The sequence below is a fragment of the Choloepus didactylus genome, chromosome 6 (genome assembly GCF_015220235.1).
Source record: "Choloepus didactylus isolate mChoDid1 chromosome 6, mChoDid1.pri, whole genome shotgun sequence".
Lineage (NCBI taxonomy): Eukaryota > Metazoa > Chordata > Mammalia > Pilosa > Megalonychidae > Choloepus > Choloepus didactylus.
The window spans coordinates 123,512,559-123,540,484 of NC_051312.1; the positions used below are offsets into that span (position 1 = coordinate 123,512,559).

General features: G+C 37.2%; 1 protein-coding gene across 2 annotated transcripts in view; it reads left to right on the forward strand.

The window, feature by feature from the left end:
- Positions 1–27,173, forward strand: part of ELMOD1 (ELMO domain containing 1) — an 83,196-nt gene extending 56,023 nt beyond the window's left edge. For both annotated transcript variants that reach the window (XM_037841322.1, XM_037841323.1), the window contains 6 exons: positions 1,732–1,861; positions 6,249–6,382; positions 10,046–10,114; positions 15,241–15,291; positions 16,444–16,577; positions 25,773–27,173. In XM_037841322.1, coding sequence (XP_037697250.1) covers positions 1,732–1,861; positions 6,249–6,382; positions 10,046–10,114; positions 15,241–15,291; positions 16,444–16,577; positions 25,773–25,945 — 691 coding nt within the window. In that variant the 3' untranslated portion in view covers positions 25,946–27,173. The remainder of the gene's footprint in view (positions 1–1,731; positions 1,862–6,248; positions 6,383–10,045; positions 10,115–15,240; positions 15,292–16,443; positions 16,578–25,772) is intronic.
- The last annotated feature ends 753 nt before the right edge of the window (positions 27,174–27,926 follow it).

Consider the following 27,926-nt stretch of genomic DNA (forward strand, 5'->3'; position numbering starts at 1 on the left):
ACATGTTGTTTTTCTCTTGTAACATCCAGAACTCTCTCTTTGTCTTTGGCACTGGACAGTTTGACTACTGTTTGTCTGGGTGTAATTCTCTTTGAGTTTATCCTGTTTGCAGATTGTTCAGCTTCTTGAAGTGTATTATCATGTCTTTCATTAAATTTGGGAAGTTTTTTGCTAATATTTCTTCAAATATGCCTTCTGCCCCTTTATCTCTTTCTTGTCCTTCTGGGACTCCCATAATATGATATTGGCAGGCTTGATGGTGTTCAACAGGTCTCTTAGGCTCTGCTCACTTTTTTTCCATCTTTTTTCTTTTTCTTCCTCAGCCTGAATTGTTTCAATTGTCTTGTCTTTGAGTTCACTGATTCTTTCTTCTGCCAGCTCCAATCTGCTGTTGAAATCCTCTAGGGACTTTTCATTTATGTTATTGTGTTCTTCAACTCTAGTCTTTCTGTTTGGTCCCTTTTCAAAATGTATACCTCTTTATTGAGAGTCTCATGTTATTCATTCATCATTTTTCTGATATTCTTTAATTTTTTCTTCATGTTTTCCTTTATCTCCTTGAGCTTATTAAAGATCAATTTTTTAAAATTTGTCCGGTATATCTATAGTCTTGTCTCCTTGATTGATTGTTTCTGAATTTTTATCTTGTTCCTTTGGATTGGCCATGATTTTCTGTTTCTTTCTTTGTCTTGTAATCATTTTTTTGTACATGGTACATTGAAATATTTTAAAGTGTTAACTCTGGGATTTTATCTGTAAGCTTAGGTTTCGACCCAGTTAGTGACATGCAAACCTTTCACAGTCTTTGCAAATTGTTTTTTTTTTTTTTTTTTTTGGTTGGTGTTTTCCTTCAAAAGCCTTCTTATCAAGATCAGCCCAAGGGGAAAGTGAGGTACTGGGTCCTCTCAGTCTTTTCTGAGCCTGTATTTTTCAGGGCTTGGGCACCCTATGGCCATAGGAATTCAGTTTTACAGGAATCTGAATGTCCCCTCTACTCGCTATAAATGGACTTTCCCCTCCTCCAGGTGCTCTATTATATGTCTTAGAGCAGGTAATCTATTGCCCCAGGCCTCTTGGACTTAACTGTTATACTGTTTAGCTGTCTGCAAGCTACTTCTGCCTGCAGAGAAAGTTATGGGAGGGTGAGCCAGAGACAGATGACCACCTAATAGATTGGCACCAATCTAAAGGCACCCCAGTATGTGCCTAGGGGTTCCTCTGCTCCTTCAGGAACAGGACCAAGGACCCACAATGGTAGCACAGGCTGGCTCTACACCGCGCCAGGGAGTAGTTGGTGATGGGGCCAGCCAGGGCGCTTTGAATTTTTCCTACCATTTTTAAAGCTGTGCTTTCTTGATTTCACCCAGTTACTGAAACCCTTTAATTGTTTTCTGGAGTTTTGATGAAGATGACTCTGTCATCTAGTTGTTCAAAGATTCTTTGGAGGAATGGCACCCTGGAGCATCTTACACTGCCATCTCGGTTCCTTCCCTTATTTTCTTAAGCCATAGCCTTGCAGTTTTGCTTAAGTGAAGCACAAGGTAAATGCAGCCAATTTCGACAGCTCTCCTGGTGGAGCTTCAGGAAGAACTGTGCTTCTATTACAAAGATGCTATTTAACTAATTTACCCTACATTATATAAATACGAACAGTTCTGTTGAACATATATCAAGTGAATAAATGCCAAACAAGTTTCTCATGTGTGTTTCTTCTGTTTTTGAACATCTTAGGTTGGGCATCTCTCTTCAGGCTTGCCTTCTGCAAATTGTTGGGTACAGAAATCTTATTGCAGATGTTGAAAAACTGCGTAGAGAACCCTATGATTCCGATAATCCCCAACATGAAGAAATGCTTTTGAAGGTTAGTCCTTGCCTACACCAAAGTGATTTGGTTAGATCACTTGATTTAGGTCAGCTAACGTTTGCTGAACATCTGCTATGTGCTCTGTTCTGGGTTGGACTTTGGGGTACAAAGATAAACAAGATACAGGCATGGTAACTGGGTATTAAGACCTAGTTTTCTTGCTTGTTCAAATGATGGAGGTAAATATTTCATTAGAAAATTCATGCAGGGAATTAAGTTTAAGGGCAGTTTTCTTCTGTAGTCTGAGAAAGCATCAGAAGTGATTTCTGTGCGCTCTCACATTTGGCTCAAGTTTAGATTGTTTAACATGTAAAAAACCAATAAGAGAAATAGCATTTGTCGAATAGTGACCTGGGATTTTCATTTTTGACTTTTAATACACATCAAAGAAGATGAAGTTGGTATCTGCTTCAGTAATATCTCTCTTGGGAAATTACCCAAGATCTTAATGGTGATTATTTATTCATGTAACTTGGAGAGTATCAGAAGAGGAGGTAAAGGTTTATATCTAGAGAAATAGAAATGTTCAAAAAATAATAGGAAATTACAGGTACTCCTCCTGGCTGTCAAAGCAAAATGTTAAAAGTCTTATATGATCTGATGGTGTATTATGCAACATCAATAAAACTTTGCCTCAAGATATTGAATTTTGAATTAAAAAAAAGACCAACCTTTAGAACTACTCATCTGAAATGTTTTAAAATTTCACTTCTGAAAATAGATGCTTTTTAGTATGAAAAAGCTTTTTCCTAAAAGTCCAAATGACAGTAACAAAACAGAAAGAAAACATTTGTTTAGCTGCCTGACAATTATTTTATGGAAAAAATGTCTACAGAAGCTATAATTTAAAAAAAAAATCTTGTGTTTTTCTGTGGTGTGTGTGTTTTTGTGTATGTTAAGTACTTAAGCAGATGACTCATTTGTCTCTGCTAATTAGTGCTGGATCTGATGTTTATCATTAAAAATTAAAAAAACCTCATCTTGGCAATTTTATTTCTTTTTCCCTTTCTTCCCTGCTTAATTTTTAGCTTACATACTGGCTGAGTTTCTTCTTCTTTTATTGTCTTTTTTTCCCTCACCATTTTGTGACAGAGGTAGTCAAGTTCAACGAAGTGTCCTAAAGGTGAGAAATAAGAGGATGTACAATTAGCAGACTGGCTGCCAGCCCCTGAGCAATTCATTAGAATAGCTGAGATGCCCTCAGAATCAATCATTGACATTTGGGTGTCTGCTAAGCATCATCGTTAGCTGACCTATTATGTGTGTCTGGCACATAGTAGGTTTTCAGCAAATGTGGGCATGAATTAATGAAGTTCAGTGGATCCATGTTGAGAACTTTTATCATGCAACTTTTATCTGTGGTCATTAAATATGTATGTGTTACCACTTTTGATTGTTGCAGCTCTGAGCTAAAAAGGGTGATGATTGTTATCTGCATTTTAAAAGTAGAGCAAACTTACAAGCACTTTAGTTCAGATTCTGACTCATGCAACTAATAATCCTAGAGCAAGGACTATCCACTAATATGTTAGGCACTTTTGGGGAAAGCCATGGTTTCTGCAATCTAATTGAAGAGATTCTCAGCATCTACAAAAATCCCTATATTTTATCCATTACTACTTAGACTCCTAAAGTATTAAAAAAATTGAAGTTTTTGATCATTTGAAATGGGCTGGGATGAAATTAATAATATCACTTTATATGCATGTAGCACTGTTCCTGATTTATTCAAATTGACATTTCCCGTAAAAGTTTTCTAACCAAATGTAAAATAAAGACAAAATTTTAGATGAATTCCTACAGTTAATAATATAAGCTTTTTTTCCCATCTATACCGAAAAATTAGCATTTTCCCATTAAAAAATAATAACCCCAAATTAAAAGCTTGGCCCTGGGGAGACACCGTCCCCTGGTGGCCGAGGTGACCTTACCCTTTCTTCTCGGGAGCAGACCCGAGTCAAGGTTGGAGTGCTCAAATAAGCCTGCAGTAGAGGCTCAGTGCAAAGACAAAAGAGTTGAACAAAAGAGAACCAGGCTCGACTATGGTGAGAGTCTGACTCAAAACGCAGCTTCCACTTCTGTAGCTTGTCATCTGTCATGAGAATCACTCTTCCCAGCTGCATCTCCTCTTGGCAGCTGGCTTTGTAATAGCTCCTCCCAGGAGCACAGTTTTAGATGTTGGACTCCTCAGAGCCTCCCACCTCCTTTGTTCAGGTTTCCAGGTGGCTTCTAGGGTGCAAGTAATGACCTCACCCTTGAGGCAGACTCTGCCTCCTGCCTCACCTTTTCAGGGAAAAGCCTGTCCATCAGAAGGGAATCCTGCAACTGAAACATCTTGCAAGGAATATGTACATGGTTGTACTTCATTGTAAGTACTTTAGCATAATTGACTTTCATTTTCCAAGAAAGTGACCCTTATTAAAGCAGACAGGATTAAGAACATTTTTTAGCCGTTAGTCTAGTCTGTCAGGATACATGAAATCATTAAAATGGAGTTCCTTTTAAAGCGTTTATTATTCCAAGTTCTTACTTTCTCCAACCTTTGTATTGGCCTGGTGAATGAGGTTTATAACTACCCACAGAAATGAAATGCTTGCTTTTGCCATTTTACTACAGTTATTCTTTGGAAGCCAGTATTTTTAAAACTGTGTAAGGCCCTAAGGTTACTTCAAATCATTATTCAAATGAATGTGATAATGTTTACCTTTTGTTTCCTTTTGTTGTTGTTTTTCAGTGTAGCAGTAACCAAATCAGTTCCTAAAGGAATTTTAAAAAGAGACCTTTCTCCAGTGATGATGAACTGGTCTCTTATTATTTAGTATTCTTCTGATGAACTCAGAAATATTTTGTTTTGATGAATGTTGAGCACTGGCAAAATCTTATATGGATAATATAAAAGATATCTTTTATGCCTATGTTTGATATTTTGCTTCCAAGCATGATAGATTTACTTTCTTTCCTCTGAAGGTTTTCTCTCATCTTCTAGATAAATTGAATTTACCATTCATTCCACTAAGATAAAATATTGTATCATAAGAATAATAAGTAATTTTGGATTAGTCCAAGAATAACAGGGATGAATTTCACCATTTTTGAGTTTGTATTTTCTGTCATTGAATATTACGTCTAAGTGTTAGACATGTGACAATTCACTATAAAGCATGGTGTTTATGTGCTGCTGTTCTGTTTTAGCTTTAAAATCCATATAACAGAATGCACAACTATCTAATGGTACTGTGAACAATTGAATGTATGCTATGTTTTGTATGACTGCATGGTATGTGAATATATCTCAATAAAATGAATGAAAAAAATCCATATAACAGAGAATAGGAAATTTAGAAGTTGAATTGTTTCTGAAATAGTAAAAAGAAAATTTTACATTTGTATTTGTGCCCTGTCTCTATGAAGTTACAATAGAAAATACTATTAATAGTCTAAAAGGTTAATCTGCTCATTAGAAAGAATGAATATTTAGAGCATCACATATTTATATCACTGAGATATCAATCTCTTTCTCACCAAAGTGATGATATGTGCTAAATCTGAAGTTAATCTTTCTATAGAAGACTTAGAAGAATAAAACCTGTTCATTAGGCAGAGAAGAGCACACTGTTCCGAATTTATATTTGTTCATTATTATATAGATTGTAATTGGGATTCTTTACCTCTTAAAGATATGTTTTGAGATTCATTCACAAACATTGGTGGTCTTCCTTTATCCAGTTACATGTTAATGTTTGCTCTCCTATTATAGATGAGACCTAAGTAATGAAATTGAAGACAGCCCACTTTTATTTTTAACACCTCTGCTAAAAGTTCGATGTGACGTTAGATAAGCATTTTCCAAGGATTTGAATGATGAATGGCCTCAAAACTTTTCTGGCTCTCCCTTTCCCTTTAAACAAGTAAATATTTTTGAGGGCTCCCAAGAGCTTTTGTGAGGAATACACACACACACACACACACACACACACTATAGAAATTAAAACAAAAATTTTTAACTCTAAAATACACAAGTAGATGTTCCATTGCTTTCAGAGCATTGATGTCATCATGTTTCATACAGCCTCTGGAAAATTCCTCTGTACATTCACTCATGAGAGAATGAGAGTGAAAAAGGCAAATATTGTCTTAGTTTTATTATGAAATAGTTTTTATCTTCCAGACCCCCTGAAAAGGTCTTAGGAATCTCCAAGGGGTTCTTGAGAAATGCAGTCAAAGATAAATTGAAAGATGACCAACCCTTTATTTCTAATTTATTTGCATATATTCAGCTTTGCAGAGCTCCTCCTAATAATGTAGTTTACAAAATCTGGACCAAAAAAATAAAAGGGTATCTGTGTGTATGTATCAACAGGGTAATTCTCTCTTTTGTCTCTAGTTATGGAAATTCTTGAAGCCCAGTACTCCACTAGAATCTCGGATCTCTAAGCAATGGTGTGAAATTGGTTTCCAAGGCGATGATCCTAAAACAGATTTTCGAGGAATGGGACTTCTGGGATTGTACAATTTACAGTAAGTATAATGAAGAGTAGTTGAATATAAACATGATATTCTGATCTCATATTGACAGCAAAGTTGAGTTATTAGTTCCAGGAGTCACTTCCCAGAAGATTCCATGCAAACATTCAGGTTCTCTTAAGAGTTAACTCGGGTTCATAAAAATTTAAAAACGACTACTATCTTACTATTATTTCTGAAGACTTCATGGATTTTTTTAAGCAAATCTCATGTGTACTTATTTTTAATTTTTTATTATGAAAAAGTTCAAGCATATTAGAAAGCAGAGCGACCTTCCTTATACTGATCACCCAGATTCAATAATTATTAAGGTTTGGCCATACTACAACACTTTTTTTTTAGTAGAATTATGTTACTGGAAATCCTAAACAGTTTGTCCCATTTCACCCTCATATTTCAATATGCATTTCTAAAACATAAGAACATTTCCTTATATTAGCCACAATGCCATTATCACACTTAACAAAATTAACAATAATTTCTTGGTATCATCTATATCCAGTCCATATTCAAATTTCCCAATTCTCTCAAAAATGTCTTTTTTACAGCTGATTTGTCAGATCCAAAAGATTGCATTTGGTTTTTATGTCTCGGGTATCTTTTAATTAGAGTCGTCTCTTCTCCCCCTCTGCACTTCTGCCCTGCTGTCCACCTCCATGCCATTAATTTGTGGGAAATTTCAGGTCAGTTGTCTGGTAAAATGTCCTACAGTCTGGATTTGTCTGTTTGTACTTGTAACCGGCCTCCATATTTCCTGAAAATTGGAGGTATTTGCACAGGCTTGAATAAATTCAGGTTCATATCACATCACATTTATTTTCCCCTTCAAATAACTTTATTCACACTAGCATCCCTTAATTTCCAAAGCCTCAGTCATTCATACACAATAAGGGGACCCAGAGTGTTCAAGGAACTTAAATATAATGTATCATACCAACCCAAGTAAACCAGCTACAAAAAATATTAATATAAAGTTGTTCACACATAGGTCCTAGATTAGCCAAAAAAGAAAATTAAGAAAAAAAATAGATTTAACTAGTATTTGAAACTAACTTTGTGCCTGCATTAAAACTTCACTCATACCTAACTCTGTCCTCTGTAAATGGTAAATCATTGAAATACACTCTGCTGCTCTAACAGAAAGAGGACACTAGGCACAAAAGACTTCTTTAATGTCCCTAAATCAATCAAACTCCCTTCCTCTTGTGGCCTGTCATGGAAAAAGATGTGGCAGCTGCCCTTCTGTTACCCCTGCACTCTTAGGGGGCCTTGGGTGACTGGTAGCCACGTCAGTGCTCAGGGGTTGCTTCTGCCAGGTGCTAGGTGGGGCAATGGCAGTGGAGTCATCTCTTGATAACGGCTGTGGGTACTTGAAGTTGGCCAACTCTTATGTCACACCTCCTGGTTACTCTTTGGAGGAGGCATCTCTGCAGACATGAGCCCCTTGCCCTGTCCCCACTCTCAGCTCTCAAGGCCTTGGTGGGGCAGGATCAGAGATAGACATGTGTAGTCCTGAAGGCTGTGCTACAGCTCAGTGTGGGAGTCTGGCAGAGGAACATCTCTAGGTCTTGTTTTCCGCAAACCCACTGGCCTGAGGAGTTGAACAATGCAAGCTTGCCTGCTCTGAGGTTGCCAGATCCTAGGAGACTCCCAGTAGCTATGTCTGTCTGGGGGCTGCCAGATAGGCCTAGGACAGGGAAACAAGTCAAGGGGAGCCCCCTGTGCCCCCAGATGGGGGAGGAGGAGGGATGTATGAGCAGGAATCAGTACAGTGCTGAGATGCATCAGAGGACTCCCCTGTAATGTCCTCATCAATCTTTAGTATAACAGTTACCTCCTTCAGTGAGCTTCATTGAATCAATTAACTAATTGTGCAGAGTGCTTTTGTAATTTGGTTATTGTTCCACAATTAGTTATAATTCTGTAAAGACTAAGTTTCCTTTATAAATTAAGGTTGCTTGGTTTAGGATAGATGCTTGGTTTTTCCCTTTAGTTACCAGTTTTCACAGTAAGAATTCAGTGTGCTAGTTCCTTTCATTGGTGATCACTAAATAATTTGGTTTTTGTTTTATCTCTCTATTTCTTAATATTATTTTGAGCTCTTGCATTTTTATATATTTAATGTAATTTAAACAATTGCAATCATTATTTTTTGAATGATGCTTAAATTCAGTCATTTGCAGTCATTATTTTTCAAGCCAAAGAGAGCCCTTTCAGGTTGCTTCTTGTGTCCTTTTGACACTACCCTGTTAGTGAGGATAATGATACATTTTTAAAAGAAATTTAGCCTTTTGTTTGATGGCACTTCATTTTTCCCCTAGATTTTTCCCTTTATTTTAAATTTAGGATGTTTAAAACCACCCTTTATGAATTGTTTTAAATGCTGCAATTAGAATATAATATGAATGAATAGAAAGTAAGTTTTATTGACAGATGGCATTACAAATAAGTGGGTAAAAGATGAGCTTTTGAGCAAGTGGAGCTGGGACAGTTAGCCTTCCAATTAGAAAAAATTACATCTCTGTTTCCCCTCAATTCATAAATTGAATATGAAAAACAAGTCTTTATAATTTCTTGTGAGAAAATCTTTAAAATATTTGAGGAAAGAGGGATCTCTTAAAGATAAGAAAAAAGGGGGCATAAATCATAAAGGAAAGAAATCGGTAAATTTCACACATTAAAATTGAAACTTTCAGTTTGAAAAGTCTCCATAAATAAAGTAAAAAGACAAGCTAAGACTGATACTGTTGACACTTAATGATAAAGACTCTGTATCCGGTGGGTTCTCTGTAGGGTTATTTGTCTTATTTATTCAAGGACATTTTTAGATATTCTAGACCAAGAAATATGAATAGACAAGACATAGAAGAGGAAACCGAGATGCCCAACAAAAGTGCAAAAAGAGACTCAGTTTCATTAATACTCTTGGACAAAATTGCTGAATTGGTTTGAAACTTTCTGAGAGAAAATTCAAGAGTTTTAGTCTTTAGATTTATGCAGAAAAAAATATATACATCCAATTCAATAATATATGCTATAGTTTTATAATTGTCTTTATGAAGCACTTTTTATGAAATATTTTAAGGATATACAAAGTTTATATTAGGAAACTTCATTGCCCCTGCTCCCCAGAACAAAATTTTGTGTTTAACATCTCTAAGCTTCATAAGATATTTTCCATTTGTTCAGAATTCAAGTACCCAGTGAATAATCTTCCAGAAAAAAAAAGAAAAATGCATTTGAAATGTGTCTTCTCCTACCTCCTCATTCTCCCTCTCTCTGCCCTTTGGTTGTCACAGCCCAGTGCTGTGGCCCTTCACTCGGGCCTCTGCTACCTGAGGGGCCACAAATGCCAAGTTGTCCCATCCCCCACTATGACCCGCCTTAATAAGAATCCCCTTGGTTCTCTGGGGAATGGCAGTGTTCATAATTAAAATTTCAAACCTACTAGACACCTTTCTAAATCTATGTGGATTTCACAGCTGTGCCATTATATTTGGAAAATCCTATACTGGAAAGCGTCTCATTCTCTGAGAGAGCTTGAGACAAGTGGTAATCTTATGCCAGCGTCCATCTCTGACTTCAAAAGGGGCTCTAATGCAGTTAAATTGAATGTATTCAAGGGCATGGAGTTATGGTCTTTTCCTCCAACTATAGGTATTTTGCGGAAAGGGATGCTACAGCAGCTCAGCAGGTCCTTTCTGACTCTCTTCATCCAAAATGCAGGTAATTATTCAATAAAAGAGGGATAAGGCTTTGTCCCTCTTCTGTCATTTTTTTTTCATAGAACAATGTTATTTGTAAAGGTGTTCATGTTTACCTAAAATATTCGGTGGACATTTGACAAGATGAAAATGCACATTTTGCTGGAGAGCAAGGGAAAACCATGTGGACATCTCAGCTACTTGGTTCATCTCCCTGCAGAGCTAGTGTGGTGAGGAGTGATTGGAAAGTGCTTTCAGATCCGCTGAAGTTTTACATGGTTCTCTCATTGATCAGACCCCTAATGGGAAGAGAAGGAAGAAAGTTGTTTTTCTCTTTATACCCTGTTTCTCTAAGAGAGACCAGCATGTGACTTAGTTCTGGATTCCACAAAATAGAAAGACATTCCTACTCCAGGGATCTGTTTTTCTCTAGGCCCCAAAGGTGTGGATATGAAATGCAGAGAACTTCAGAAGTCTGCCCCAGTCTTAGTGCCTCAAAGGAGGTGTACTTGGAGGCTTTGGAGTTTCTGAGTCAGTCTACAATTTGTGCTTTAAGTTTGAAGGGCATGGATTCAATCAAACCTCCTTCTCTCAGCCTTGGCATTCAACAGGCCTGCTAAGGATCCTTCTAACAAGGTTCCAGTCATATTCTAACCTTTTTCCTTTGACTCAGTCCCAGGGTCAATGGGATGTATCAGTCTTCAGGGATGGGGACAGGCGCCTTGAAGCCCAAATGCTTAAGTGGCCTGGGAATGGGTTTCCAGATTACTTTCCTTGTCTTCTCCTCGTTAATTCTCATTGTACCCAAATGCTGCCTAAAGTTCTTTTACTGTTTTATGCTTTCTTTCTTAAAAATTATGTAAATTCTCTGCTTTCAAATTGCTGTCTCAGTAAACAAGGAAATAGGGATAATGTGTTGGGCGTGGGTAAAGTTGACAGAATTAATTTCATCTCCTGTGTGGATCAGTTGATGAGATCCTCAGGGTAGTGAGCCTACCAGAAGTGAGACTTTAAACTGTTTCAGACAAGCTCCTAGACAAGTGCAGAATAGGAGGGTTAACATTTAAGACTTTATGGTGGGATTTAGGATGTAGAGGGGCACAGTTCAAGCAAGATAGGTATTTTAAAAAGGGACTGATACATGACACAACGTGATGAAACTTGAAGACATCATGGTGAGTGAAATAAGCCAGGCACAAAAAGACAACTGGTATGTGATCTTGCTTATACGAAAGACCAAGAATAAGCAAATTCATAGAGAGGTAGTAGATTACTGGTTACCTGGGGCTGGAGTTGGATGTGTGTGTGAGGGATATGGGGAGTTATTGCCTAATGGGCACAGTTTCTATTTGAGGTGATGGAAAAGTTGAGTAATGTATGTTAGTGATATTTGCACAATATTGTGAATGTAGTTAATATCACTAAATTGTGTACTTGAAAGTGGTTAAAATGGAAAATTTTGAGTTGCATATATGTTATTACAATAAAACATATTTTAAAAAAGAAGAAGAAGAAGAAACCTAAGAAAAGTGCGTGTATGTGTGGTGGGGGTGGGGGGTGGGACTGATAATGTCACTGGTGTCCAGGAAGACTGAGGAGGTAGGAGTGGAAGAGAAGAGAGAGAGTTGGAGAAAGTGTTCAGATGCAAGGCAGCATGATGGGGAAATGTAAGGGTTAAAGGAAGTCATGAAATCAAGGACCAACTGAGACAGTGGAATTGCTGAGGCTTTTTTTGGTTGTGATTCTGTAAAATTCTAGATTCTAAATTATTTGCATTTTCATTTATCTTTCTAAATTTTTTTTCTCTAACTGATTACATGAAGAGATATCACTAAAGAGGAGATAAGGTATTTTTTCTTTGCTTTTGTGTTCGGTTGCTTTAGTTTATTTTAGAATAAGTTTGGGTAAGATTTTTTAAAGAAATCTAAATTCATGAAAAATTTTCAAAAGGCAGACATTTCCCAACTTTTGATTGAATATAGTTAATTATATTTGGGCTTTGTTTCAGCAAACTAAAAACCAAACTATACGAACCTGATAGAAAATGTCCAAGTGCCTTTCTACAGCCATGACTGTACCTGAGGAGAAAGAAACATTTAAAACACCTCATCTACAGGCTGAATGCTTCACCACATGTGCTCTGACCCCACCAACTTCCTAGAAAGGGACACTTTATTTGGGAGTTTTGTTACATGGAGAAAAATTTGCTTAGTGTATTTGTAATTTGATTAGTTATAAATAGCATATAATATACTCTATATATACATGTTTTAATACTATAAACTTGTTAGGTTCATGTTTGCTAAATAAATCCAAATTTTATTATAACGTTCTCAAAATTCAGGAATAGGTTGATTTGTTCCTTACGCACATCCCACCCTCACCTTACTATTATACTGATTCCAGCTTCATTTGGCTAAGATTCATTAAATTGTGTTAAACTTCCAAAATATAAAAGATTAAAAATTCATGGTCTTTTATGTGCTTTAGGAAAAACTCTAAAATCATTTAACTCTTTCTTCATATATTACATGGTTAAAATCAAGCTATTTTAATTTTTAACTGTTTTCTAAATAGCATCTTTCTGTAAAGTCAAGACCCTGAACTCACTTAATTAAGTGAGGAATCGTGTGTGCTGCCAGGTTGGCTATTCTGGAAGAATATCAGCCAGAATGCATCCTCCATGGTCCTTGGGAAGTGACCATAAGCCCCAAATTTCTTTGATCAACCATTAGAGATTTGTGTATGAACCATTTTCAAGAAAGGCTTTATGTTTTATCACTTGTGTCCAAGCCATCAGATAGGGATTATTAACTAAAATTGAGGGTTGTGTGACTACTCTTCTTTAAGAAGAGGACTAGCCATGTTTGTGTGCATTGCGAGTATAGACGTGTGTATAGGCATGTAGAGAAAACTACATTTCATCCCCCCAAGGTACAATAAAATGAGTGATGAAGTCCACAGATAATTACTTCAAATGGTGGTACATGTCACTGCATACAAAATCCAAGTGTTTGGGAGTGCTATTGTCCTTCACCCATGTCTAAAGGATATATATATTGATCAGTTACAGTATCAGCATAGATTCCATCAGGCCCTGAACATTTCGGGTGTTGAAGAGGGAGAAGAAAATTTACACTGAGGAGAGCTCTTTGCTGCCTGTCCTTCAGTCAGCAAGCATTATACATCCCTGGGCCAGTGGACTTCCATCTGTTGATTCCAGAAGTAACTTGAGGGATGAAAGTTGATTCAAGTTTAAAAAAGAATTTTGACTGTTAGGTTTTTTTTTTTTTGCTTTGTTTCTTTCTGAAGAGAGGGATCCATTCTGTTTGAGACAGGATATCCTAAAAGTGATCAAGTGAGTGGAGGGTGTTTGACCTTTTCTTGTATTTCCAATGCAGGAAAATGGATAGAGATTTAGTTTAACAAGTATAGAGACATTGGGTATTTACAAAGTTTTCTTGAAGAGAAATAGATGCTTCTAATTTGTATATATAAAACTGCTTACCTTTCATATACATTTTAGTTTTGGATAGGTGTCTTTTAAGGTCAAAATACTTTGCTTCTTTTTGGATAATTGGTTGATTTATTGGTTGTCCATTACACTTTTAAAAGAGGTGACATGTTGTAACATGAGTTAAAGGCAGTTTACTTTGGATTATAGCCAGTCATTTATAGAGTAGAAATCACACGTATAAAATCAATTCGCATAATGTTGTTGTGGCTATGTTTGTGTGTATTGTGTGTGTGTGTCTTTTAATGAAGTATTTGCAGTGCGTTCTAGAAAACTCTCCTTTCTCCTACTTAGATGGAAGCTACATGTTCATAATAACTCTAGTTTTAAATTTTTATTTAGTTGAAATGCTACTCTTTTTAGTGTAAGACACTGAATAAAGATTACATCAGTCACAAAGAAGACAGGAGCATGTCTCTGTCCACAGGACATTGGCAGTATGAAGAGCAATGGAATGGGGAGTGTCGGTCTGGGCTCTCAAGAAAAACAGAACCAACATGCATGTAAATATATTTAAATATTAAGGAACTTATTATAGGAATTGGCTCATACAGCTGTGGAGAGTGCCCAAATCCTGTAGGGCAGGCCGCAAATTGAAACTCTGATGAAGGTTTCAGTGAGTTCCCTAGGAGAAACTGGTTGACTGAAGTAGAGATGGAAATTCTTCTTTTTGACTGCTGAAATCCCCTGTCCTCCCTTTAATGCCTTCAGCTGATTGGATGAAACTTCTCTCTTTGTTGATGGCACTCTCCTTTGTTGACTGTAGATGTAATCAGCCATAGGTACAATTAACTAATTATTTAAATCCTCGAAATATTCTCACAGTAACAATCAGGTCAGTGTTTGCTTGACCAAACAACTGGACACCATAGCCTAGCCAAGGTGACAATGAACTTAACCAAGTACACAAAATATTGTAATGTAAGGTAGTATTTTCAAATTGCTTCAGCATTAGAACTCTTTCTTCAAACACTCTTATTCAGAAGCTCAAATTGTTAAGCAAATTAAAATAGAACTGCTGTGGCTTAGTTGACTTAACTTAGCCTGAGGAAATGCCCCAGAACTTGCTGGAACAGAATTTTTAAACTCTTTCTTTCTTTGTCTCTCTCTCTCTTTCTCTCCCCACCCCCCTCTTTCTTTCTTTCTTTCTCTCTTTCTTTCAGTAACTCAATCATTTGTTCAATAAGCTTTTATTTGACATCTACTGTTTATCAGGCATCACAAATAAGGCTGAGCAAAGAAAATCCTATGAGATAAAACCAATCAAAATATGGTGGGGGAGATATGAGAGGATGAGGTAACATCTAGTTGGAGAAAAGAAAGATACTGGTCAAGGTTTCATGAAGATACTGTTTGGTAATTAATGATATTGTAAAAGAATATCTTAATGTTTGGCCTTTAGTGCTGTCTCTCTATGCTGTACTAAAGTGAATAGTGGGTTAGTAGCATGGCTCTAAATAATTGTTTCTGAACTTTATATAAATTTTATTGTGACTTTTCAATTGCTAAGATTTAAATTGATCACTGTGTGAAAACTGAATTACAGATATCTCTATCTAGTTAACAGTTCCAACATTAAAAGGGAGCAAGTATCAATTAGGAATTCAATATTATTTATTTATTCATTCATTTAGCAAATTCAGCAAAGCAGAATGGGAAAAGAAAAGAATGGATAAAGCAATTGGGTGAGTGTATGATTTCATATATAAAGATTGTCAGTCTGAACATGAATCAGAAATTAGTAAACAAAAATGTCCTCAGAGCATGTGAAAGAAGACAAGGATGAAAATCCAATTGTCCTTTTGGAAATATGTAATCCAGTTGAATTTTACAAAGGATTCATTTGTATATTTTTGGATTTTATTTGTAGGAGTATATGACATTACTTTCCCCGTGACCAACTGACAAGATATAGAAAGTTATAATTATGTGGAAATAATTTTCAAGAATCATCATATAAAATTGTATTTGGTAGTTTTCTTTTAAGGTTTTCTATTATGTCTCAAGCTATCAGATAAAAATTTAGTTTAGAAATTTTTTTTATAACACCCTGTTTCATCTAAAAATATTTCTAAACAGAGAACTCCTTTTTGCTGAGCCGAACTTATATTAGCAAAGAGGATTTAAGGACCGAGTTCCTTTTGATTTTTGCTAGATAAGTAGAAAAGGGACTAGAAATATACACTGTGTGTTAAGATAGCTATTTAAAATTTTCTCATTTTAAAAGTAATATACAATTCATTATGGCAAATTTAGAAAATATTGGAAAATAAACAAAAATTCACCTCAGTCGTATTACTCTAGCACATCCATCTTTAATGCTTTGTGGTATTTTATTCTAGCCTCTTCTATGCACATATGTGTGTATAAAATACAACTTGGATTTTTCTGTATATAATGTTTTATATATCCTGCCTAAATAGTCTTTAAAAATATAGTTTTTATTAGCTGTAATATGCCTTCATATGGAATTACCATAATTTATTTCACCAGTTATTGTTTTTAGAATGAATTGTTTCCGCTTTTTTACTATTATAAATTATGCTGTAATGAATATCCTTGTTATGAAACTGTCTGCATATTTCTATTTATTATAATATTTTTTGAAATGGAATCACCAAGTCAAAGCATATGATCTCTCAGTTCTTCTCTTGGTAAATATTATTAAGATTTTCTGTTAAGTTACAAAATTCAGAGTTTTAATAGGTAGAGAGGGAAGGGAAACCTAGTGCCCAGACAAATAATTTAATAGTAATTTAAACAATCATATTATCATTTTAAAAAATGCTTATTTCTCATATGTGACATGCAGTTTTTTTGTGATTTATACTTTATAGGTACTCATTTGCAATTGTGGGCATCAACATAACAGATCTGGCATATAATCTACTGATCAGTGGAGCTCTAAAAACCCACTTCTACAACATCGCCCCAGAAGCTCCAACATTGTCCCACTTCCAGCAGACGTTCTGTAAGTGTCCCATTGCTTAATTATCAATATAGTTTCTACAGAACATTCCAGACATGGGTGAAAGCTGCTATATCTTTGTGATCTGGCTGCTTTAGGGCCTTTGAACTTCCTTTGGTTTTGATTTTTTTCCTCATTCAAAACCTACACTTATATGTTGAATCACTGTGGATTTTTCTCTTTCCAAGCTCTTGCATAATATCCAATGTATCAGTTGCTGGTCTAACTTAAAGACGTCATGGGTCTTTCTCTCTGTCTCTCTGATCCAGCACAGCCTAGTGCTTAAGAGAACAGGCTCTGAAGACAAAGAACCTAAGTTGTCTCCCAGATCTACATTTACTAATCTATCTAAGCTTGTGTTATTTCATCTATAAAATGAGTCCTTCCTTCATAGAGTTGTTATGAAGATAAAATGAGGTAATGGATAAAATGTTCTTATTAGTTAGTTCTCAGTAATTATTAGAAAGAGGAGGTGTTGGTTTCATGGGTAATGTTGACAGTGGTGATGTTACCATTGGAATTGTTTTTGCTGCTACCACTACTACTGCTACAGAGGGTGGCATTTTAAATATTCCCCTGTAAAAATAGGTAGTAGTAGAGGGAAGTATTGGTGACCCTGAATCAGAGCCCTGTATTGTCCTTGACGGAGAAGTATCCTTCCATGTTGCAGTTGTGCTGAGGTTTCTGAAAGTAAAGACTGAATCATATGGTAGAGTTCTAGGATATTATTCTCCCTTCTTGGAGGCAGAATTGTAAAATCCAGCTGTTTGTCATTATGAACCTTGGAGACCAGAAACAAACTGTTTTGGAGAAACCTGGAAAGACAGATCATCAAGTGATCAAGCCACCTAGGGAATTTAAAGGAGAAACACCATTTAAACCATGCTCACTGCACTGACACCTCCTGGCAGAAAATTGCAGTTTTTCTTCCTTATATTCCTTTCATCTTTCTCCTGCTGGTAATTTGCTAAATAGGTGTGCCACTCTTTCTAAGTATAGGTAAGACACAGTCGTTTGAGTCCAGATTCAACACAGGAGGGTGGTATTCCTCAGTACATTTGTAAAATGTGACGAAGTCCCACGTTAACAGCAATTTATTTTGTCTAAACTCCTAGATGAATAATGATTATAATATCTAGAATTTTGTCTTTTATATCTGCTTAATCGAGACCTCAGGTTAAAGATGGCATACATTATGCTGTCTTCCCTTCTCAAATGCCACTAAAGTAAATACAAAGCTGTTTCAAAAAAAAAGAAAGCACAAACCCAAGGAAAACTTGGAGACAAGGCAAGAACAATCTCATTTTGGACGCTGGAAAATATATCAAATAATAAACTGATTTAGTAATCCTGAGAAGGCAAAATCCCAAGCAGGTACTGTGGAAAGTTGAGAAGCAACCTAATTTATTCCAGAGAATCCCTGAAAGGTTCAGGAATTGACAGCATCAGGTGTCTCTGGAAATGAGGGTGAAGGTAGAACCAGGAAAAAAAAAAAAAGATTGGTTAAAAGACTGTTAAAAAGCTCTTTGGGACCCAAATCCCCTTTTCCCAGTGGCTGTCCCTGCCCTAACCCCCACCCAACACAAGGCTGGTGGATTATTCTACAGAGAGGGCAAAATAAAGGGTCTTGGACTAATGGGAACCAGGCACACTGATAGCACAGTTGATGGCGAACCATACTAGAAATGTCCATGATGAAAATTGAGACACCCAAGCTCTTCCCCTACTCTGTTCCTAGAACTTTGACATTCAGTGAAGAGACTGAAAGGGTCTTCTCTGGGGAATCTGAACAGCCCAAGAGAAAAGACCTAAAGATGCTGACCTTTGGAGCTCCCTAGTGAAACATCCTGCCCATATCACTCCACAGTGATGCTCAAGCACTACCTATGTGCTGAGAGCTTCCAATCAGCTTTTAGTCCAGTCGGCTTTTTTATTTAGTCAGAAACATTCACACACAACCAAGGGTTATCAGATATCTGAGTGTGTGGTTTACAAATATGTCAGTAAATTCTTTGACACTCCTCCCTTTAGGAGTTGGGGTTTATGTGTACCATTCCCCCCACCTCACCCCTTGAACCTGGGCTGAATAGAGTAGGGCAGAATTGGCACTCTGACTTCCAAAGAGAGGTTAGAAAAGCTTTGCCTGGTTCTCTTGTGACCTGAGCTGCCCTTGGCACCCTGAGCTGCCATGCAGGGGATCTGATTCCTCTGGGTTGTGAGGAAGTCCAGGCCACATGGAGAGGCCAGATGCAGGTGATGGGACTACAGCTCCTGATGAGGCCCCAGTGGAAGCCAGCATCTACCACCAGACACATGGGCAAAAAATATGCCTCCAAATGACTCCTGCCACCAGGTGTCAACTCGCCCCCAACCTTTAGGTCTTCACAGTTGAGACCCAGACATTGTGGAATCATCCATGCAATGCCCTTTCTGGATTTCTAACCCACTGATTTCATGAGTACATGAAAGTTGTTTTTTAAAGCCCCATACTATGGGGATGATTTGGTAAGCAGCAATAGATAACCAGAACATAGAGGAAAGCCTCAAGCTTGAGAGCAAGTCTAAACAAACAGAAGGAAAAAAAAAAAGCTGCTTAGAGGAAACAGAAACTACACGGAAGAAAACTTCAAAATGTATGTCAATATATCCAAGGAGGTAAGAGAATAAATTAAATCTATGAAACAGGAACAAAAAGGTATAGGTAAAAAGTAGAAATTAAGGAAGCATTCCAGAAAGTCTAATATCTGAATAATACAGGAGTGTCAGAAATTGAACAGTGAAAACTAAGGGGAGGGAATAAAAAAATAAGTCAAGAAAAATTTTCAACACTGAAAGATGAGTTTTCATATTGAAATCAGTAAGTGCTAGCATAATAGATTAAATTAGACCCACACCAAGGTCCATATCATTGTGAAATTTTATGATGCTGGAAACAAAAGATCCTAAAAATTTCCAAAGTCATCACATAAAGAATTGGAAATCAATTGACATTGCACTACTCAGCGGCAGCATTATAGTCTAAAGACAATAGAATAATGTCTACGAAAATTGGAAAGTATAAAAAAGTAAGGGAATATGATTTCCAATTTGGAATTCTATATCCAATCTATCTTAACAATTAAGTATGGTAGTGGAATAAAGACATTTCTTTTAAAGTAAGGCCTCAAACATTTTACCTCCCCTGCACCTTTCTCAGGAAGCTCCTGCAGGATATGTTCCCCTCAAATACTAGAGTAATCCAAAAAGAAATAAATGGGAGCCAGAAAGCAGGAAATGTATCACAGGAGAGAAGTGAAGAGAATCTTCAGGATGAAAGTAAAGAGAAAGCCCAAGGTAACATCTATGCAATTGGCTGAGAATAAAAAAATCCAGATTTTAGCAGTTCAGAAGGTTCTGGGAGAGCCTCTTTGAAGAAGATGAAATTGGTAGAACATCTGTTGTATTTGAACACGTTTGTTGTTAACAACAAATGCCGTAGTTTGCTAGGGCTGTTATGGCAAATACCACACAGTGATTGACTTATCAACAAGAATTTATCAGCTTGCATTTTTTGGCCAGCTCAACAAGCCTTGCTTTGTCCCTTAAGTCTGCAGCATTCTGGTGCTGGCTTGCCGTAATCCTCGGGGTTCCTTGGCTAGCGTCTCTGCCTCTGTCACATGGCCATCTCTCTCCTTGGCTGCTCCTGTGGCTTTCTGTGACTTCTGGCTTCTAGGACTTACTGCATCCAAATTTCCTCTGCTTATAAGAGCTCCAGTAATAGGACTTATGGCCCACTCTTATTCACTTTGACCTCATCTAACACAAGTGAATCCACACATTATCTGATAATAACTTCTTCAAGGGTCCTATTTACAAATGGGTTCATCCCCAGAGGAACGCAGATTAAGACTTGAACATGTCTTTTGTGGGACACATGATTCATTCCCCAACAACATTTAAAGGGGATAGTCTGGGGTTAAATTAAGTAAGTGGAAAACTAAGCAAATGAACAAAGAAGGCAGTTTTTAAAACCAGGGAAAGAAAATTGTGAGAAAGTAAGTGATCATATGGTTCAGATGGGTGACAGGGAATTAAATCATCTTCTGTTGAGGGACATCAAAAAAACTAACCAATGGAAGCATGCTGTTTAGAACTGTGGAGGTCAGTAATCAAAAGAATCAGCTAGAAGAGTTGAAATGTTACTTTAGGAAAGTAGGAATTAGGACAGGGGGTGCTGCTGGTTTTTCATAATAAGACTTGCTAAACTGTGTATGTATAACTTAAATAAAAATAAAACACATACTCTATGATACTCTATGACTTTTAATGGACAATGTAAGTTCCTTATATATGTTTTTATAGCACCTACTATGACAGTTGGTTAATTGCATTCACTTTTGCTTAAAATACAGAAAGTAAAGAGAAAAGCAAAGATCTGACCATCTCCAACAAATATTAATGAGGTCCTACTAAAATCAGGTTTTGTGCTGAGAAAGACAGGCGTCTAAAACAAATAATTAAAAATAATGTGAAGAATTTTATGATAGGGTAAGTAAAGATACTATTTTTAAAAATTGCAAAGGCCTTGCAGAGATTATTCACTCTGGAAGTCTGGGAAAGCCTCCCAGAGCAAGTGCCCACTTCAGATGAGATGTGAAGGATGAGTGTCAGGAAATAAAGCAATGGTAGCTGAGTGGTCCAGCCAGAGGAAGCAGCACAGACAAAGGATATGAGACGAGAGAGTGTGGTGGCTTCAATTAATAGCATAGAGTTTGCAATACAGGGTGGCTCAAGATGAGACCAGAAAGGTGAGAGCAGGGATGTGAGGGCAGACCTTATAGAGCTTTGCAAGCTGTGTTAAAAAGCATAAATATGTAGATAAATAAGATCCCTGACCATGTTTCCCAAGCTTCTTGTGCTTATCCTATTCTATATTTAACATACTCCTTAGGAAACCAGGGAAGCAGTTTCAGTGGAAAATAGAATGAGTTTAGTTTTAGGCATACCGAGGGCAAGTTCCTCTTGGAGCTGCTTAGTGGGCAGTCTAATGGGAGTCTGTGGCTTTCTAGAGAGTTTGAAGGGCTCATGCTCTAGATTTGGGATTCATCAACATGAAGGTGAAAATCAAAGCAACAGAGTGGAGGAGCTCTCCCAGGGAATGAAAAATAGGAAAGTATCATAAGGAATTGACATTTAAGGGCAGGAATGTTTGTTTTTCCCTGCTGTATCCTCAGCATAGAGCCTGGTCCAGGGTAGGAACTCAGTAACTCTTTGTTGGATGGATGGATGGATGGATGGATGGATGGATGGATATGAGGCTAAAGATGGATGGTGTCCTTTATTGGAGAAAGGGGTTTGGAAGAAAGAAAGTCTAGTTTCTCTGGAAATATTTAGCTTTGGCCGGGGTCTGTATGCTTCCAAGAGAATCCTAGCCCAGGTAAACAAGCAGGCAACAGGATTACTGATCTCCCAAGACACTCACAAGGTTTTGGGAAAAGCAGCAATTCCCTATGGCTTAGGGTATAGGCAGAGAGACAGCCCTCTCCAGAGGAGAGTACGGGAAGCCAACTGTTCCTGGATTCATCGGTCATGATCGGGTTTGTGCACCTCTTCTGTACGCTCTAGCAGTTACCCGTGTCCTTGCGTATACCTCTGCTCTGCACTAATTGAATGCAGTGAAGCAAAGCCAGTGCATTCAAGCAGTAGCAGATAAGCTATAGGCTTGAGTTGGAAAGTCAAATTAGTATTCAAAACAAACATTTTATCTAGGTGAAAGACTGTAAGAATATAATAGCTCTATCATTCTGACTTTACAGAATTATTCAGTGAACACTGTAATGCCAAGGCAGTATGTTACAAAATTACATTCAATCTGGAGCTCCAGTGAACATTCAGCCCCATTTAAATGGTGAGGTTGGGTGTAGTGAACAGAAGGAAATACAATGACCAGAAGAGGAAAAGAAGTTTCCTTTTCTTTGACTTTCAAAAGAAGGAACTATTCAGTAGGAATACAGACAAGAGTATTGTCTAAGTCCAATGTCTTTCCCTATAAAATGGAGATATAGTATCTGCATTATCTACCTCACAAAGCTGTTGAAAGAATTAAATGAGAAACAGTGAGCCTGGCCTTGGTTTCCTCCCTGTACTTTACACGCCACTTCGTTAGCTTTCTTAGCACTTAATTATTTTGTTCTGAAAGCATCTACCTGTATCCCTCTCTCCAAGAGACTGAGAATTGGGGACCTACAAAATCTCCCTCTTCTTGCCTCCTCAATACCTAATACTACACTTATTACATATTTGCTTATTGGCAATTCAATTGACTAACTGAACTTTTTTTTTTTTTTTTGAGAGGTTGTGTGTTTACAGAATAATCATACATAAAATACAGTATTCCCATACATCACCCCACCACCAACACCTTGCATTGGTGTGGAACATTTGTTACAATTGATGATAGCATATTTTTATAATTGTATTATTAAAGTCAATTGACCGAATGAATTCTAGACACTCCATAATGTTATATAGAAGGGTGAAATTTCATGTTTATAATATGTGTCTTGGAAGTCATGCCACCATTTCTGTATTTTGATTAAAATCATGTTATATAGTTTCTCATTATTTTCCTGATGGGATGAAGAAAGTCAGAATCAGGCTGCAAGCGTCACAGCTTCACTTTTGCAGGCTTAAGAGGAGTGGTCCTGAGAATGGCATCATGTTATGAACCATCCCCTTCTCTACTCTTAAACTGGCTCGTTTTTTAAGCCTTTCAAATTCCTTTCCTGTAGTTATGTTTAAGGTAGAGAAATGAAGAAACCAAATGAATCTACATCCTTCTGGGACTCTTTACCACACTACTTTGTATTTAGAGTGAGTTACCAATAGCCTACATGTTGTAGAAAGGTGAAAATTTTTATGCATGTTACATAAAAGTATTCTTCATCAAAATACGCTTATTCTTAGTGCCTATTTATCAATGTCACTGAGTGAAGACCTTTTTGCTCTTGAGTTACTATAGAGAAGCAGCATGGATGATTTTAATTCATTGTATCAGAAACCTGATTATACATTAAAAATAGCTCAGGTTTGTTTATTGGAGCACAGAAGCCAAGTCAGGAAATTTATGTGTGTATTTTATATAATGAGGGAAGAAGAAATTAAAAATTATCAGATTTCTTTTTAGAACCATAAAAATTGTGATATTTGAAAGGAAGCCAAAAGAGAAGTCTCCTAGACCTTACTCAATTGCACTGTCTGGTTGAATCTAGGAGGATCTGCTTTTCTAAAACAGGCACCCCAGGCCACTCTTTTACAGGTGGATTTGCGGAGCAAACATTAGGAAACATATGACCTGGGGATACTTTAGGACTTGGCCCAGTCTCTGCGAAGGGCAGATTGATTATTGAACTCTCTTAGTTGAATAAGATACTGAAACCAGAGGAAACAGTGTGCTCTAAAGCTGCCAGGGTGATCAACAGACTCCAAATCATGTCACATGAGAAATGATGAGGAGAAATAGGGATGTTCTACTGGAAAAGAGATAAGTTGGGGGCATAAATAGCACTTCTTGGCTTTGGAGAAGGATTGAATTTGTTCTGTGTGATACATGTTCTTCACTTGTGGAACCGTCACTGTTGCCAGAGAACTTCGAGCCAGGATGCGGAATCTGACCGTCCATGGGGCAGAGAAAGATGAGATGGCAGCTGGGGGAGCTGACGCCTCTGATTTAGGGCTCCTCTGGTGTGTTCAGGTTCTCGTGGTGGTAGTGGACTGTGGCTTGCATAGCTCCCAGGCCAGTTGGGTAAGAGTTAGAGTGAATCCCCATCAAGGGTGTTAGAAGCAGTCATGTCAGTTAATGGTGTAGAGGACCCGAAGACAAGTCTAGTCTCCAAATAAATGAAACAGTCAACCCCAAAAAATGTGTAATAAATTATGTTCCATACTACCCTTCTTTTTTTGGTAGAGAGCATGTGTTTAATGATGTACAGGCATCTGTGAAATAAGATGAGTAATCGGAGGTGAGCCTGTAGAAGGAACCAGTATCAGCAGTGGGTGGGGAGACATCACTTCTAATTTTGCATTACAGTGAAATGTGAGAAAGATTTTTAAACATCTGTTTGTGAAACTATGTTGAAGGTTTTCCACACAAGTAGTAGATTACCAGATAAACAAAAGCTGTTGATTTTTTTTTTTGCCACTACTAGTGTTGAATATGTTTGTTAAAAATTCTCTTCCCACACCCCCATTATCACCACCGTTCCCTGCTTCCCCATCACTGTTTACACTTGAAGATAGCAGAGCTAGAACTCAAACCAGCTTTCCAGCTCTAGAGTCTGTGCTTTTACTATTTTCTGCTGCCTTCTAATGTGAAGGCAGAGAAAGGCTTGTATAATCTTTGTGTTGTTTTTTAAGCTAAGATTATTTCCTTAAAGAATTCTTTTCTAATATGTAGAAATACCTGAGCTTGCAATAGACTTACTACATACCTGTAATTTTAAAAAAATTATTCACTTTTCAATTCTTAATATAGTAGGAGGGTTATGGTGGGGAACAGAACAAAAGGAAGAGGATCTTATATCATATACTTAACATTTAGTAAAAAAATTTCCCAGTCCAGCTAATTCATAGATAACGTATTTGAGATACAAAAGTATTTGAATATAGAAGTATTTTGAAAGCAATGAAGTCTTATTAACAATACCATGTAGTTTAATGACCCAGTCTGTGTTGTTCAGAGTTGATTTAAAGTTTTTATTGTCTCTTAGTAGATTGTCAGAATGCATTTGTTGGATTTGTCAGGGTAATTTAACATTTTGGTGGAATCAAACATCAAGAGAAAAAAAGGCTGAGCGGAACAATTTTGAAAAAACATGCCATTATATTAATTTTATCAGGAAGGGAAGGGTGAAGTAGTCACTGTTGGCTTTTCTGAAAACGTCCCCAGTGTGATTCAGATCCAAGAGATGGCAGAACTGCTTTGTCTTCCCACTTGAGAAGAATGAAGATAATTTCAGGACGACTTGCAAAATCATGCAGATTTGTAGCTTCTATACTGGTTTTAAAGAAGAATCTTATTCAGTAGTGTTCTGTGCTATATTTTTATCTCCATGGTCGCTATTGTTTGGTCTAGCTTCTTTTTCACCATTCAGGATGGTTTTGATTGTGATTGAGGACTTTTTTTCTCCTACATTCTTATCACGGTATTATCTCTACCAGGCTATTTGATGCACGAGTTTCATAAATTTTGGATTGAAGAGGACCCCATGGACATAATGGAATTTAATCGCGTGCGGGAGAAATTCCGCAAGAGGATCATAAAACAGCTGCAGAACCCAGACATGGCATTGTGCCCACATTTTGCTGCCTCGGAAGGTTTAATCAACATGTAGTCGCGCACGCTGCTTTTGATGGATACCCTGGAACACTGCCTCATTGTCATGTTAGATCTCTGTTTAGGTCACAGCTCACACTCTGAATGCACACAGTGATTGTATGCATGCCTTTTGATACAGTATTTTCATCTCGTGTTCATAATTACCAGATCTCCAGATACCACTATTCTAGAGTATCTGTCATCCAGTGACTGCTCATTTTGTGGCATTATGCAGTGTTACATCTTGCCTTGACATCCAGGTATGGAGAGAGTTTTCTATTTTTTTAGATTTTTTCCCTCCCCCTCATAATTCAGCATTAAAGAATTGTATTTCTCTAGCTGTATTTTGTATGTAAGAGATTTAGCTGAATCTTGTTCTGTGAAAGCCTTTTAATTTATTGGTATGTTTCATTACTACTGCTGCTAGCTTTTCAAGCCAGGTTCGTGCTTGGACCTCATTCTGATAAAATATAAGACTTTAAAGTAATACAGACAGACACATGATACGCCAAACTGTTCCTGCAAGCATAGCCGCACTTCGTGTAAATGTAACGAGGCTTACAAACAATAGAAGCTGTTTTGTTTGAAGTGCCGCATAATTACATTGTATCTTACCCCCAGTTGCAATTGTGTCCTAGTCATCTGGATATCAAATTATTTCATTCCCATAATTTCGCTGGCTTGGATGCCTAAATATGTTTATGATGCTTGGCTCCTCAGAAAAGAAGTATGCATATTTCAAAAGCCGCAAAAGGTTTTCACTGTCTGTCTCTTGTTGAACTCAGAGTTATACCTTTGCCCTGTTCTGATCCAAGCACCTTTGCTTGAGGAGTGCTGACTGGTTTGTTTCCTGTATCTAGAGACAATATTTAAAAAGACATTTTGCAAGAAAGTATGCTGCAAGAGAGGAACCTAAGCTATGTCATTCTGTATTATTTCTTGGAAATAATGATCTCGTCTTGTACCAGTGGAAGAAGTAATTGCTCAAAGGTGGGGGAAATCAAATCATTCCAAAATGGCTAAAACTCATTTAAAAACCCATGATTTAGTTTGGAATTATGATTGTAGTCTGTTGAATAGTATTTACCATGGCATTTCATACCCATGGTATTTTATACCTTCTGACTATCAATTTTAGTATTATTAGATGTTTGTGTAATCACTCGCTTATTTAAATGAATTTTGAGTACTGCCTGTTGATTATATGAATAAATTACATGTCATTCTACTGTAACATAGAGTGGGTTTCATTTTTAATATTTTTGTGTTTGTATAGTTTCTGAATATGCAAATATGTGAGTGGGTAGAATGTCAAAGACAGACAACCTGGAGCTGACTATAAATCTCGCCATCTTTCAGAGTAACCAGGTGTAAATTAGAACATGTCATGTTTGAGAGATTTCTTCTTGATTAATCTTGAAACTTGGTGGCGTGTTAATGAAAGAATAGGATCCAGCATTAGCTTCATAACTTCCCACAAATCCTGCTTTCTCTACTGCTACAGATCTGATAAAGAAGAAACCTTAAGCTGCCTGCTTGTTTCCTTGCCCCTTCTAGCTCCACTGGGATGTTGCCGTCCTCTCCTTTTCAGCTGTGTACCAGGTGGCAGCATGTTGCGTTGTACCTTTTACAGCCCTTTGCCCTTTCTGAGAGTACGAAAGGGAAGGAATTGGTTAATGCCTGATGTGCACCATAAGTAATGACAAGAATATATTTTCTTCTCCAGAGTAAGTAAGGACCTGTGAACCTGGTTAATGGTCTGTCTTGGGAACCCTGGAATCCCATAGCACCTGAGCTTCTTTAACGGTGCCCTGTGTAGATGAAGGCATTATTCTGTGTACGGTGTGGCCTTTGTCAGCGACATGTGCATGTTGTGTCTTTCCACTGTGGTCCTGCGTCACTGACGTGGCTTGATAATAAGTGGCATTTACACCAGCTCATGTCTTTTCTGTTCAGGTCAGGGTAGTTGATGCTAACAAAGCTGGGAGTTTCCCCTC